Below are 15,403 nucleotides of genomic sequence, written 5' to 3' on the forward strand. Positions count from 1 at the left end.
AGATCTGGTCTGTCGCTTCCAAGAAAGATAAATATTTACAGATCTATTTTTCTCTCTTTTGCTACGTGTAAATATCGTTTCTCGATGAGAGGAGGTTCTAGTGCGCGAGAAAGAAGAAAAAAGAAAAACTGGAAAAACCTGTTACGCGAAATAATTCGATTCGATAATGTTCGAGACACTTTAAATCGTTTGAAACGTTCGATTGAAATATTATACCGTTAGTTTTTTTTTTCTTTTTTTCGTAGCGGAAAAGAGGGAAAAAATAAAAACGACCAGGTCTCGAATTCACGCGTTTCATTCGTGAAATTGAACGGAAATTATTGTCGTTTCACGTAGATTTTCATTTCTATAGAAACGTTTTCATTATCGAATAAGAAACGAAATGAAAATATTATACTTCGCAAATTTCGATGCTTAAAAGACATAAATCGCCACTCAATCATCTTTCATTCCACGAAATTTCTAAATAGAAATGAAAGAATCTCTAAATCCAAATAAATCTCTCTTCATGCGTTAATATCGAATCATTCGAGTCATCGTAAATCATCGAGAATCTACCTTAAACTGATAAACAATTTGAGGGGGGAAAAAAAAAATCGTTGTCGACTTTGGCCAAAAATGAACAGGATCCTTTTTTACGCGGGATGGCTCGATCATTAATAACCTCGAGGCGAGAGATTTACCAAGCAAACAACAGCATTATGAAAGTTGGAATTCGACGAGAGAATTTCGATGCCCTAGATTATAATTGATTTATCAGGGTTGGTTCACAAGTGTCGGCCACTGAGCTCGTGTGACTAATGAATACGGGTTCGACACGGTGCTTCAATAATCCATTTGAGAACAGAAACGATGTCGTTTTTCATCCGTGTTCAAATTGCTCGTTTCCTTCGCACCCTTTCCAGATACAGTCCATCACAAAAATCTTTTTACGCGAATCCCACTGATTAACAAATATCGTTTATAAAATAATTGTTAACAACAATTGTATAAAATATTCACGTTTTAGTGCTTCATCACTCTAACTGTGAACAAATATTTCCAGAAATATTATAATAATTCGAGGGTTGATCAGCTATTCAAAGAGGTTTTCCGTCAAAAGATAGATAGCTCTGTATACGATTTCCTGTTAAAATAAGATCATTCGAAATTTCCTTGTAAGATAGCGCAGGAAAAATTCTGTGACTGACTGTGTATACGATGCGTGGATGTGTGCGTTTTCGTGACATGTGGGATGGCGTGAATGCACGTTGGATGGCAAAGTAGGTCGGCAAACTTTAAGGGCTTGTTTTATTCACCTCCAGACTGGAAAAAAGTCTCCGTGGATACGATAGCGACTCTCCCTCGTACTCTCTTTCTTTTCTTTTCTCTTTTCGAATTACACGTTCGAGACGAAATTTCGCTCGAAACGCGAGTTACAACAAGCGTAGTTATTTTCCTTTTGTTAGAGGCATCGGGCCGATAACGGCACTTGTTGCCACTGGAAAAGTTTTAGACGCACTGCTTTTCAACCGTTTCCTAGTTCCACTTCTGTTATCGAGCCGTGTTTAAACACGCGAGTCGAGATGGAATTTGATCCGGATGATCGTTCGGCCAGAAGTTGATATTTTCATGCAAAGGAATTTATTCACTTTTCGATCTGAATGAAATCCTTTTCCTTCTTCTTCGCACAGAAATGAATAATTGTTTCAAAGTGACTAATACAGTATCTGGGAGCCTACTTTCGATCCTCGTCACTTTTCTCGAAATAACTACGGAATAAAGACGGAGCAGCCACGACGTTCATTCCATCCTACGCGCCGCTCATTTCTCACCATCCTGTAATATCTGCCCCCAACTTTGCCCAAACTCGCACGCGTGTTCCACTCGTCCTCTTCCCTTCCATTCTTTTTATCCCGCACAATTTATTTCGGTTCTTCTGTGGCCATAAAAGTAATAACAAGTCGGTCCGTTTCGAACGACCAAAATGGATGATTGTGTACACGGGACACCTGGGCGAGGAGGAGGAAGGAGAAAAGCCAGCTGCTCGGCCGACACAACTTTCGTAACTAATCCTCCCCTCCGAAATCAGCCGATTTCTCGGCTGGAACCGAAAAGTAACGTTAAGTTATCGCGTCAAATCGACACGCTTTCTCTGCGACGATTCTCACACCGGTTGCGACACGTTTCGTTTGCAGGCGATAGGAGGAGGGGGAGGTGGAGATTTCAAGGGGAATTTCGAGGTGGAAGAGGAAGGTGGTTTGGTAACGAGCAATCCCGACGACCGAGTCCCGAGTCGGTCTCGTTCGATAGATCGTGACGTGAATCAAAGGGCGGCTTTTGACTTTTGGAGGGATGCAACAGGAAACATCTCGTAACTACGAGCGTGCTTCATAAATATTTCAACCGGCGCCTCTTCCACGTATTACCGATTCCTACTGTGACTTCCGCTAATTTGATGAAATACGTTCCGGAATATGGATATGACATATTCAAAAGTTTCAACAGGTTAAATGCAGTTCAAGCACTTTTTAATCCGTTTGCCGCGATTTCTCGCACCGAGAAATTTCGAGGGTCCGCCTTTGATTTTAAATCTGTCTTCCTCCGTCTCTCTTCCTTTTCTCTCGTTGTTTATCAAGGATCTGTGTTGTTAACGTAATCCTGGATTGGAAAAGTAGTATTAAATCGTGTGGATCTTGCATTTATGGGGAAAGTATAAAAACTTCAACAGAATATCGACGTAACGGAACAAATCTTTTCTCGAGTACTCATTATATCTGTGTCATATGACAATGTGAATTCACGATAAACATCTACAGTTTAATGAAAAACCAAATCTTTACTCGAGTGTCATTTACATTAAATATCGGTTATGAGAACAACTTCTATTGGATAAGAAAGGATCGCTGAAAGATCCTTGGAGCCAAGGCTTGTTTGATCCTCGCGCAAGGAAGTCGGTCGAAACGGCAAAGCGGTTCATTTTCATTATCCGACACACGACATTGTCCCCCTGATTCTTCTCGCAGGAAATGAAAGCCGTTGCTCACCTCGTGTTCCACCGGTTGGAAAGGGGACGCGGGGACACGAGTTAAAGGGCAGAGCGAGAATTATTCGAGCCGAGGAGCATCTTCTGTGTTTCTCTTAGAATCTTTGATAAGTTTAGCTGTAGAGTTTCGATAAAATTCAGAAATGCATCCTGTTATTTTACATTCTAAAATAATAACGAATCCTTCATCGTCTCGCCATTTCTTGGAAATTAAGCCACGTGTTTGTCTCGTATGCCTTTCTTTAAGATCTATGTTCTATGATCTACGTACCTGGCAAAAGAAAAAACGTTGAATTTGTTAAAAATATTAATACAAAATCTTTCTGTATATCGATTATAAAAGATCGAAAGATCGTCGATGTATTGATTTTTGATAAATAAGAGAAAATAATTGGAAAACTATAACGAAAATGCAATATTATCAACATTATCAAACGCATTAAACGAATGGGAAATTTTCAAAAGTATCGTGGATTCGTTTTTCTTGTACGAAATCCTGATCAAATCCCTTTCCATCATCAACGAGCTTGTCTCAACTGTTTCGTCGACGATCCGAATGTCCATTCGTTAAAAATTGGCCATTGAAAACGGAGAATCAATACCTTCTTTGGTCAAACACTCAAATGGAGAGAGGAAAATATGATAGGAATGTAACGAATTTCCCCGTATTTTTCCATTGGAAAAATTCATGGAACTGTTACAACCTATTCTAACAATTGAGAGATTAAAAATAAAAAAGGAAAAAGGAGAATAAAAAAAAAAAGTGGGAGAGGAAACGAGAGGATCGTTTCCACTTTCTCTCATTTAGTGGGAACGCGAACTCGCCACCATACGATCACATTTGTTCCCCATTCGGTCGTGGTAATGGGCGTGGAAAAACCATTTTTCGTTTCCACGAGTGCCAGCAATTCCAGTACTCTGGAAGGGTCGGGACAACACCTAACAACCGTTCCCTTTGTGCGAGCTTAAAAACAAAAAAAAAGAAAGAAAGACTGTATATACGTGTATATATATATATATATATGTAAGAAAGAAAGAAAAAAAGAAAGGATAAAAATGAAGGATCCTCCTCCGGTATTTTCTCCGGCGAGCCAGAGTGTTACTTTACCTTCTTTGAAGTCCGGATGGAGATTCATCAAGCGGGAAACAGAACAGGCGAACAAAACGACCGATCGCCCCTTCCTTCCAACATTATTATCCCAAGATCGTGGACGAGAACGGAACTCGAGCGTCGTTCACTTTTTTTTTTTTTTTTCACTTCTTTCAGCGAAAGAGAGAAAGCTCTTTCTGATGAATACAGAGAACGAAACGAAAGAAAAAGAAAGAAAGAAAGAATTGAAATTCATACAACGATATTACGAGATGCACCGACGTCGATCCCCGTGAATTAATCCATGCTCCCGGAGCTTCACGGCCGATCGTTCACGGATGAACGCGTCGTTTCCACAAAACGGGAACGGGAGGAGCCCGTTGGAGCGACGGGTTGAAACGCGACGCGAAAATATGGCGTGTGAACGAATCTCCAAATGCGCCGCGTATAATCGCACCCTTGTTAATCCAGATTAGAGAGCGTGCCTCCTCCTCCTCCTCCTCGCCGCCTCGACGGCGGGCATACTGCAACACATCCTTCGAAAATTCACACCACTGAGTGCCACATCCGTGGGGAGCTTGTTCACGAGTCACACTGGTCACGTAAACAGATGTTACAGCTGGATGTAAATGCTTTCTCTCTCTCTCTCTCTTCCTGTACGAACGTGAGATCGTGGTGTTCGATTCGAGGAAAAATCTCGCGATGATAATTAACATTAACGTGTTGGCGTGATCCGGGAAATTCGTGGAAAAAGAACTTCTCGCCAAGATTAATCGCGTCTCGTGATCAGATAGATTGATCTCGTACGAATTGGTCTCACTGTTCGATATTCATTCCATTTTTTTTCTATTTTTCTTTCGTCACCACGCTCACAGAGTCGCGTAATTGGCATCGGTGAAATTTATCGTGTTTGAACCGAACGAAACGAGGCGTTTTTTAACAAACTTTTCCCGTGCGCGAAAAAAAGCTCGCGATTTCACTCGGGACAAGTGGTCGGCACGCTTTAAACTTAAAAAGAAAAAAAAAAAAAAATGGAAAAGTTTGAAAGGAGCCGAAGAAGAAGCAGGCGCGAGTACAAGTTATGAAATTTCATAGGGAAAAGACTCGTGCAACGTTCAATTTGTATAATGTATTCAAAATACACAGCCGTGCACAAAAGTGTGCACAAGTCGCGGATCTGCAATTATAATTTTTCGGATTAAGCCATGCTACACTTTCGGTCACACGAAACGCCTAACGCTTCTATTCTTCACCCGGCCTCGCGCACGCGAGACATGCACACACCTTTCCAGGATAATCTCCGATGCATGGGAGAAAAATTTCCACGAAACTTTCTCGAGTCGAAAAACCTGTATCGTGCGAACAGTGTTTCACATCGGTTTATTATTCCACATAAATCACAGAAGAAACTAAAGAAATAAAAGAACCGAAGTGTTCGTCACATTTCTCCAACAAGCGAAACAACCGAAGGAACGATATATTTCACTTTTCTCCTTCCTTTTCTTTATCCTTTTTCCTCTCCACTCACAATCACGATCTATCGTTACTCGAACATTCGCGTCGTGCGGTGTTTCGTTATTATCACACTGTAACCAACGCATTCATTTTCCAAAGCACTATGCATCAAGATCGGCCGGGCGGAGGCACTTGATCACAGATCACTATCCCGGAGAATCGAGGGTTTCGCGGGATCCTTTGTGCGCGCGTGATGCACGCGCGTGTAGTACACAGGGTGAGGGAAGAGTGGAGAATAGAAAGAAGAGAAAAAAATGGGGAGGAGAGAAAAGTAAAAAACGGAGGAGGAGAAGAGAAGAGAAGAGAAGAGAAGAGAACGGAGTAAGGGATACACACGATACGGTAACAAGTGGAAAAACTGAACGGCTAGATGTGACGGTCGTTGTGGCGCGCGGCGAGCCACTGACTGCCTCCACCAATTCCACGCCTTTCCCTGCCCTCCCACCCTCCCTGCGCCGCCACCTACGCCGATCACCCTTGCACACCCTCTTCGCGCTGTCCTCGACAACCCCAGGCGCAAACGCCACGACGATCCCCGTACCACCGTGCTGCTATCCTCCCCCCCCTCGTGTCCTCTCTTTCCTTCTTCCCTTATCTACATTCTTTCTCTCTGTTCCATAATGCTTTCCGTGTTATTTCATTCTTTGCATCGCTGTTCACTGAATTTTGCGCTACTATTATCCGCTCTCTTTAAGTTTAGTTTGTTTCTAGTTTGTTCGTTCTCTTTTCTTCTGCTTTTGTTTCCTTCCTTCTTTCTTTCTTTCTCCTTTTTGGTTCTTTTTCTCGTATTTTTTCCTGCGTTTTTAATATCCTTCTCTTTGTTTCGAAAGAAGGATAGGAATAGAGAAAGAGAGGATTTTATTTCGATATTTCTAAAATTTGATTTTTCCCTTTTTCAATGTTCACACATCAAATTTTTTTCAACACTTTCTTCCTGTCTTGTCGGAGAATTATCTGTTTCGGGTACTTTTTATTTTTATCGATTGTCTCCACTTTTCATCCCCCACGATTTCAACGGTGCATTTCCCTCCGTCAGATCCTCCCTTCCCTCTTTTATTCTAGTCGATTTTTGTTTTCCAACCTCTCTCTCTCTCTCTCGTTATTCGTTTCTCCGCTTGTACTCGCGACAGGATGGAATTGACATTCTGATACAAACCTCTCGGAGCAATGGAGCGTGTAATTGATAGGTTTACTCGGTGGACGTCACGGTACCTTTCAATTATTTAATTAAGAAGCCAAGCGTCGTATTTTGAATTGCAGATATTTCTCTCGTTTCGAAACAGCGGAGGAGGGGGAGGAGGAGAGGATGGGACGGAACGATGGAATGGCGCGAAACGGCGGTAAATTAAAAAAATAGCGGCGTCTGGCGAAATTCCTCTGACTCCGCGGCTTTTTCCGGCGTTGAACCGTTTGTTCCACTTGTTCGTTACTTTCGACAACCGGAGCCCCGGGATTACCACCGATCCAAATCGTTTTTTGGGAAATCGTTTTCGAAATCAATTCCGCTCCTCCCTTTTCTTTATTTTCGCTAACTGATTCTTGCCTCTGTTGTTCGATCCGCGCCATTCGTACACTCCCCTTCTTTCGTGAAAAATAAATTGGATTGAAAATCATCGCGATTCATTCGCGTCTGGAAAATTCAACGATCGCACAGATTCGATAATTTTTCATTATAATTTTGTTGCAACATTGTTGAATAATCGAAAAAGATATGTCTCACCGCAAACTTCTTCTTGTCAATGCTCCACCACTGTTGTACCATTTTAACTTTAAAAAGTTAAAATTAAAACTTGGAAAGCAATTTTCTCGATTCGTCTCCCGTCTCGTCGGCTCTTTTCAAGAAAGAAACTCAATTACGATCTATTTGCATAAGATCCACGAGGGATCCGTCGATCATTCCGACAGTCATCGATAATTGTTATGGTAATTTCCCATTTCGTACACTCTATTCGCCGAAACGGAAACAGGGGAAGAGAGGGAGGAGAGACCCCCCCCTGCTATTTTCATTTTTATTGACTCAACCTCCGCCGCATTACATTTAAATCGACGCGGTGTTCTGCGTCAGCTGCTTTTACAATCGTTTCGCGTTATCTTCGATTACTGTCTGCCCCCTCCCCCACGCTATATTGGAATATAACGAAACGGGCCGATATTAAATGCCGAAACGAAAGAGAGCAACCCTCTAATTTCAACCCCCTCTCCCGCGCGATCGTTAAATAGAGGTATTCCGAGAATTCGTCGAGATCCCTTTGCGTCGTGGAAAGAGAGGAGAGGAGAGGGAAAATAATAAAAAGGGAGAGAATTTACGCGGTCTAATTTTCCGCTGTTGTTCCTTATATTTTTTTCCCCCGAAGCGTGAACAACAGGATAGAGTTTTCCGCGTTCGGATAATCGAGCTTGGAAATGGAAACGGAATGAAGTCGTAATGGATAAGTAAGATTACGTTGCGGATGATATTAAGGAAAATTTGTGCGATAACGCGATACACGGATTGTAGAAAAGTGTGGGAATAATTGGGGGGAAAGGATAAATTTCAATAATGAATGAATCTGATACAAGATAAAGAATTATTCAATTTCAAACGGTACGACGTGAAATTTTTTAATATCTTTGTAACTCGTTTAACTTTATGTTTGAAATATCAAACATACAAGTCAAATATTGTACTACTCTCCACACAATGGAAAAACTGCAAACTTTTCTTACTTACGTGTACGTGAAATTCCAACAATTTGTCGAAACAATTAATTCAACCATTGAATATAAGTATTTTAATGTAAGTATTTTAGATTTTGCATTTTCATCTATTGTATCGTCACATTTTGTTATTAGTTTCACAATTATTAAATAAATAATCAGAGAAAAATCATAATCTCTGTTGAGAAAATGATTGGCTCAGGTCCGTGGGTACGCCACCACCCAAAGGACTCGCGAAAGTGGATCAAAGACCCTCTTTCGTGGTCCCCCTGTGCGGAAAATATTGTCTCGCGAATTAAAAAGAATCTCAAATCTTTTCACAAAATCTATCCTTATTGAAGGATTAGAAAAAAATTTCTAAAATTTGTCGAGGAAATATTGGCCAAATTCTATATCGATGTGAATAATCGGCTGTCGAAATTATTCTCCTTGCGTTTAAACAAACGCAAAACGTTTTAAAATATTCTTACCGCGTTTAAGCGACCTCGGGAAAATGCCACGCCGGATTTACATCGTAGAATCATTTCATATGTCGTCGAGCAATACCGTAATTTCTAAAACGAATTTCACTTCAATTGCATCTGGAATTCCACCTTTTTCTTCGACCACCTTCTTTTTTCCGTCACGTGCAAGCCTTCTCTCTTATTTCGCCTTCATTCGTGTCTTCGTTTAAATTAAGTTTTCTATTTTTTCCTCTTCTCACTCTTTCTCTTTCTCTCTCTTCTTTGCCTTTTCTCTCGTTTCATTTTCGAAACGGCAAACACGATATTTCCCTCGTTGTTACTCTACAATAATTTTCAAAACAGCAAACCTAACAACACCTAAATTCAATATCTGGTTTCCATTTTATATCCATGGCTACAAGCCAAATGTAATAAATATATATATATATATATATATATATATATATATATATATATATATATATATATATATATATATATATATATATATATATATAAAACTGTTACAAGTTAACTGGAAAACTTTATAACTTCGTAATTAAAAAAACGAATCGCGTGTAAACTGAATTGTATTTATTATCAAATGCTTTCATAAGAACAAGAAACATAAATAAGATTAAAACGAATGTGCATCGTTTATCATATACGATTAATTCGAAACAACGTTTGCATTATGAAACAGAAGATTCGATGATAAATTTCCAAAAAAGAAAGAAAGAAAAAAAAAAAAGTGAGGTCAATTCGCGAGTTCAGCAAACTAGGACGATAATTATCATTGTAAAATTCGATTGACCCTATGTCTACAATATTCTCTTTTTACTTACAATACTACCATTCTACTTGGTGATTTCTTCATTGACGATTTGCATAACAGAACATGCACGAGCATACATAGCACGTACACACACACACGAGCAAATCGGAGAAGTTATTTCACATCCGTCGAGGTTCGTCGCCTCGTAAATCAGCAGACAATCGAAAGGAAAATCAGACCAGACTTGCCACGGAGTGGACGAAGCGGAAGGAAGGGAATGGCGAAACGTCGGCAGAAACGAAGTGTCAACAACGAGGAGGAACGAAACGATCCTTTGTTTTTTCGCACGTCGATACATTTTCTTCCCATTCCCTTCCTCCCTTCCTCTCCCTCTCTCTCCCTATCTCCCTCCACTGCAACGTCCGCAACTCGGTGTAAATTACGTTTCCGCGACCTATTGGTGTTTTCGCCGCGAATGGAAGCTCCGACCAAGGGTTTCCAAACGTAGACGCGCGGAGGGTAATAAAATAAATTGCAGCACTTAGCAGAGAGGCTCCAGGCCCGGTTAATGCTCGCCGCCACCCTCCCTCCCCCAACCCCGACGCAGCAGCCCCCTCCTCCCCAGCGAACCAAGCCCAGTTTACCACTCCACCCTCGCCAGTTTCCCGCCGACTAAACTACCTCGATTAGCGATGCTTAATACGTCCCTCGGCCAAGTTGATGGGCCTCGAAACAGGTCGGCCATCCTAAACTGCACGATTACCACTTCATCGTCCGCTTCATCCCTCAGAATTCTCTTCAACTTTCCATCTTCCAAGATCTGTTGGGCAGAACTTCTTTCGCTTCTCTTATATATATGTATATATACCTCAACTCTGCATTTACGAGGCTCGAGTTTGAATATTGGTGGTGGATTTTGGAAAGTTCTTTCATAGTTAGGAAAGATCAAAGATTAGAGGAAGCCGGTTCTACTCCACGTCGAATTCGATATTAATTTGCCCGTGTTTGAGTATCGAAAATTCGGTGGAGTCAAGAAACTTGGAGAGGCTGGGGAGGGAGTAGAATCGTTCTTGCGTCTGTGCGAGTGTCTCGGATATCGAGCGTTCGAATCAAGTGTAAGTTAATGTGGAAATTTTATGATTTTAGTAAGATAAATTGTATAATAAATATAAATATAATAATAATAGACAGTAAATATAAATGTATCTTTATATCATTTAAATATATTGATATGTTTTCATAAAGATTTTATCATTTCTTCAATCCTTCTATTCCCAAGCATTGTAGCTCATTAATAATGTTATCTCTTGATTAAATGAATCGCAATGTTCGATTCAAAAATTTGAATTTTTGTTTCAAAAAGGAAAGAAAGGAAAAAAGTTTCAAACAGTAACTCGACGATATTTATCTGCATTGATCCTCGAGTGAAATAGAATCAAGAATCATAGCCGCAACCAACTTTTTTCATTAACGTTTCGAGAGTTTCTTCGATTTTAAAAAGTGGTCCTCGCGGTATCGGAAGAATAAGTTCAATAGGTATCAATTCCCCCTTGATCGTTTTCGATCAAAGCTACCTTAATCAGCGATACTTAATATATTCTCCGGAGAAATTCACGAGCTCTGACTTTTCGATTATATCTTTGCCGGAGTTTCTCATTTTCTTCATCGAGCTTTCAACGTAGCATAACTGATTTACATTGTTAAATAAAACTCGTCATTGAAACGCAAGAAATGTTTTAATTAAACTAAATAAAGGAAAATAAAAAACAAAAAAAAATTATAATAGTGTTAATTTTTCCCGATTTATGCCGTGTTTCTTTTACTCAATAATTATTCTTTTAATCTCTTAAGCGGATATATATATATGTATATTTTATCGTGAAACTGGATTCTATTGGATAACAAAATTCGTGCGTATATTTTATAAAATATTGTAAATGAAAGACAAATGAGATGAATAAAAGATTGCATAGACGATACGGCAAATAAAAGTAAATTAAAATTACATTAAAATTATGAATTCAAAAGTTATTTTAATAAGCAGGACAAATCCTTTTTGCTTAACAGATTCGTTGTTCGTGTCGAACAATGAATAGTTTGAATATTGATGAAAATTTAAAATATCGGAATATGTATTCAACAAAATTATTAGTATAGTTGTGATGCATATATTTATATAATCAAAGAGATTTAAATATAAGAAACAAAAGATAGAAACATTTTATGAAATGTAATAATAGTTTTCAGTGTTTCTATCTTAGTTGCCAAATGTGAATACACATATAATTTAGTAATTTATATATAATTTAGTCAAACAAAAAAAAAGCAATTACATTAAAATTATGAATTTAAATCTGAATATATCATTGCAATAAAATTCCAATAAGCGATTAAATTCGACTATTTAAAAAAAAATAGAGAAAATATATGCTCTAGAATTTATTAGATAATTGTATAATTTATCAATCTACAAATAATGAATTCTATTCTTTGCATTTATTTACATCTTATTTCTTATCCTTTATGTACCTTTATATACCTTTTTTTAAACGAGGTTGAAAATTTTATATCGTAAATTTTAAATTATATAAATAAATGTATCTATTATTGTTTATTATAATATACTTGATATACTCTTATATTTTTGACTATATAATTTCCTCTTTGAAAATGAATTCCCTTTATATCTATCTTATTTTTGCGAAATTAATATTTACCGATTAATAAATTATTTATAAATTCATAAAAGAAGATCACCATATTTTTACATTATTTATGCGAAAATAATCGATACTTCTATTGCTTAACCTTATGACCTAATTAAAATTTACATACATTAAATTAATTTGCATACCACGATATATGTATATAAGCATTATACATTTCAACGTAAATATGTATGACAAATTTTCAATACACGCATATCGTTCACATTTATAAATACCTCTCGTCGACCATTGTTGGCCAGTCAATTTCATACATCAATCAGGTGCGGTATATTTATATACGCGACGACATTAAAAATTAAATCGATAAATAATTGCTTAAATAAAAACAATTAAAAAAAAATATATTAATATTAATATTCTCGTTTAAATACAAACGATGTATCTTAGATAATCGAGAGAAGAACGAAACGAAAAAAAAAAAAAAAAAAAATATCGAAAATGGAACTCGTAGAGATATACAATTATTATTGGAACGAGAGATCTGGTGAGTATCCTAAAAAAAATCCCTCTTTCAATAACGATTTCACTTACTTTTCTTTCTTTTCTTTTCTTTTTTTTCTTTTCTAGATTCGAGAACGAATAATTTACCATTAATAGGATCACCCATCATTATCCCTACCATTATATTTTTATACTTGTACTTTATCCTAAAATATGGTCCCCAATTTATGAAAAATCGAAAGCCGTACAACCTGAAAACTTTCATTCAATGGTACAACGTCTTTCAAATTATCGCCAACGCGTATCTGGTGCAACAAAACATAAGTGCAGGCTGGTTCTCCGAGATAAGCGTGTTCTGCGAAATCCCAGATTATTCGTATAAACCTGGTCCAGTGAAGGTAAGGTATATTCTTCTCTCTTTCTCTCTTTCTCTCTCTATCTTTCTCCGTCGAATACACGATTACGATTATATTTCATTTAAATTGTTATAATTCCATTGCGCAGATAGCTCATACAATGTGGTTAACGACAATGTTGAAATTGATCGATCTCGTGGAGACGGTGGTGTTCGTGTTGAGAAAGAAGCAGGAACAGATATCGTTCTTGCACGTGTACCATCACGTGTCCACGATCCTTTTAATGTGGTTCATGACGAAATATTATGCTGTTACCATGGCCTCGTTCGGTATTTTGATAAATTGTGCCGTACACGTGATCATGTACACGTATTATTATCTGAGCACGCTTGGGCCGAATATGCAAAAAATATTGTCTCCGTATAAACCAATAATAACCTCGGTGCAAATGGTGAGTGTAAGCTTGTTTAATAATTGAAATCCGTTTATAAGCATTTTTTCTCTTATTGCATTCAGGTCCAATTCGTTATTTGCACACTGTACGCGATGCAAGCATATTCTCCGTCCTGCCCTGTATCGAAGGTGCCAGTTAACACCGCGATCTTCCAGTTTATCATGAATTTCTTACTTTTCTACAATTTTTATCGGCAGAATTACAGGAAATCGGTCCAAAAGAAACAATGAACGAGACGCGTCGAACGAACGTTTTCAAACAGTTGGGAATACGATGGGAATTATTCCATGAAATTACCAATAAAGTTTAGATACGTATCGTATTTATCGATAATATGAGTGTAAGATAAGAAATATTTGTATAACGACTGTAATAATAAAAAAATAAGAGAAATTTTAAAGTTATTTTAAAGTTCAACGAAAGTTCGTGAGTATTATAAGATACATTATCAAAATAAATTATTTTATGCACGAGTGATGATTATTCAAAGATACGAACTAAAATGAAATGTATATCAGTCTTGATTTAATAAAAATAAATCAAATTCGATAAATTTACATATCAAAAATCTTTAAACGATTGAAATATGCAAAATATAAGCTATATGCAAAATATAAGCTCTAAATGCAAAAATTTTTTTATTATAATAATCATAATTTATTCTTATATTGTTATATATTTTTTATAATCCATTGTTACAATCGTTTCTCTTATTGTTGAAACTATATTGCATTTATTCTTATTATATGTATATATTATTCTGTAACTATAAAAAAACTTTTGTTCACATGAATTTTTATTCTATTATTGAAAGGATTTATATATTTTCTTGGTTATATTCTTAAAAAGAGATTGTATTTAGGATTAAATCCAATAACAGAAAATTTTCATCTTCCCGAATTTTAGTAATAAAGAATTTAAATTGAAATATTTTCTAATTCCATTCTTTTTTAACATATATCTTATAAAAAATGTTCAGATCTCATGGAAATATTCAAATTCAAAAATTCATGATTGTATTTGAAAAAGAATAAATTTCTTTTTATAGATCTAAACCGAACAATTTTTCGTTTCGAAATATATATAAATTTTCTTGAAAATTTATATATATTTAAATAACTCGTAACTTTTGGTCATTCTGTATATAATATTTAGTATTTACTTACCTAAAAGTAATTCTAAAAGTTGCCATAGAACAGAAAAGGTACTAGGGTAGAGTTGTGGAGTAGTCACTTACCTGAAACATAAAAAATATATAATGTATTATAAAAAAATATCTTAACTTTGAATAAACTCTTGTTGAAAAAATTATTCCTCTCTGTAAAATGATCCCATCCCACTTTATTTTTAATCGTAGTTTCGAATAAAAAAAAGAAAAAAAAAAAAAAAGAAAGAAGAAATAATAATAATTATATTCAACGAGATCGTGTTTCAATGTGTAACTAGAAGAGATTAAATTCCTCTATATATCTTTGCAAGATTGAGTTTCAAAGTACATCTCTCTCGGAGATAAAGTTTCGGTATAACTCAAAAGAAATTGTGTTCATCGTTATAACAGTGATTAAAAGTTTACTACATAAATAAAAAGATAATCTACAAATGTAAAAGGAAAACGAAATATGTGAAACGAAAGATAAAGATCACGCGAGTAACGAGTTAATTTTTCTTTCTCTTTCTTTCTGTTCGATGTGTTCAGTCGAAGGAAAAAAAATTTTGCAGTGTATGCAAATTTATACGTTTTTTTTTTCTTTTTTTTTTTTTTGTTTTTTTTTCCTCTTCCAAGAAGAATGACAAGTTCAATTTCCTGTATTTAAAAAAATATAGAATATTCGCGTGAGAAAAAAATAGCGATAGAACGTATACCCGGAAGCGTGTTTT

General features: G+C 36.7%; 2 protein-coding genes across 3 annotated transcripts in view; one reads left to right on the forward strand and one right to left on the reverse strand.

Moving 5' to 3' along the window:
* LOC724292 (disks large 1 tumor suppressor protein) overlaps positions 1-15,403 on the reverse strand; it is a 457,694-nt gene that overhangs the window by 364,044 nt on the left and 78,247 nt on the right. Inside the window, exon 1 of one of the 2 annotated variants that reach the window (XM_026444422.1) lies at positions 4,134-6,061. The exons of the other annotated variant lie outside the window; for it this stretch is intronic. Coding sequence (XP_026300207.1) covers positions 4,134-4,161 — 28 coding nt within the window. The 5' untranslated portion in view covers positions 4,162-6,061. Of the gene's footprint in view, positions 1-4,133; positions 6,062-15,403 lie in introns of those variants that run through there. 2 annotated transcript variants of the gene reach the window in all.
* Positions 12,509-14,082, forward strand: LOC100578829 (elongation of very long chain fatty acids protein 1). The gene is made up of 4 exons (XM_003250013.4): positions 12,509-12,758; positions 12,842-13,113; positions 13,220-13,522; positions 13,588-14,082. Exons 1-4 carry the CDS (start codon positions 12,713-12,715, stop codon positions 13,753-13,755), a joined length of 789 nt encoding a protein of 262 aa, XP_003250061.2. The 5' UTR covers positions 12,509-12,712; the 3' UTR covers positions 13,756-14,082.

Source organism: Apis mellifera, linkage group LG12, assembly GCF_003254395.2.
Source record: "Apis mellifera strain DH4 linkage group LG12, Amel_HAv3.1, whole genome shotgun sequence".
NCBI lineage: Eukaryota > Metazoa > Arthropoda > Insecta > Hymenoptera > Apidae > Apis > Apis mellifera.

Excerpts from the sequence above, each read along its gene's own strand:
- LOC100578829 (XM_003250013.4), top strand. The coding sequence starts at position 12,713 with ATGGAACTCGTAGAGATATACAATTATTATTGGAACGAGAGATCTG. Across the intron at positions 12,759-12,841 it reads TTATTGGAACGAGAGATCTG|ATTCGAGAACGAATAATTTA; the intron begins GTGAGTATCCTA and ends TTTCTTTTCTAG. Across the intron at positions 13,114-13,219 it reads ATAAACCTGGTCCAGTGAAG|ATAGCTCATACAATGTGGTT; the intron begins GTAAGGTATATT and ends TCCATTGCGCAG.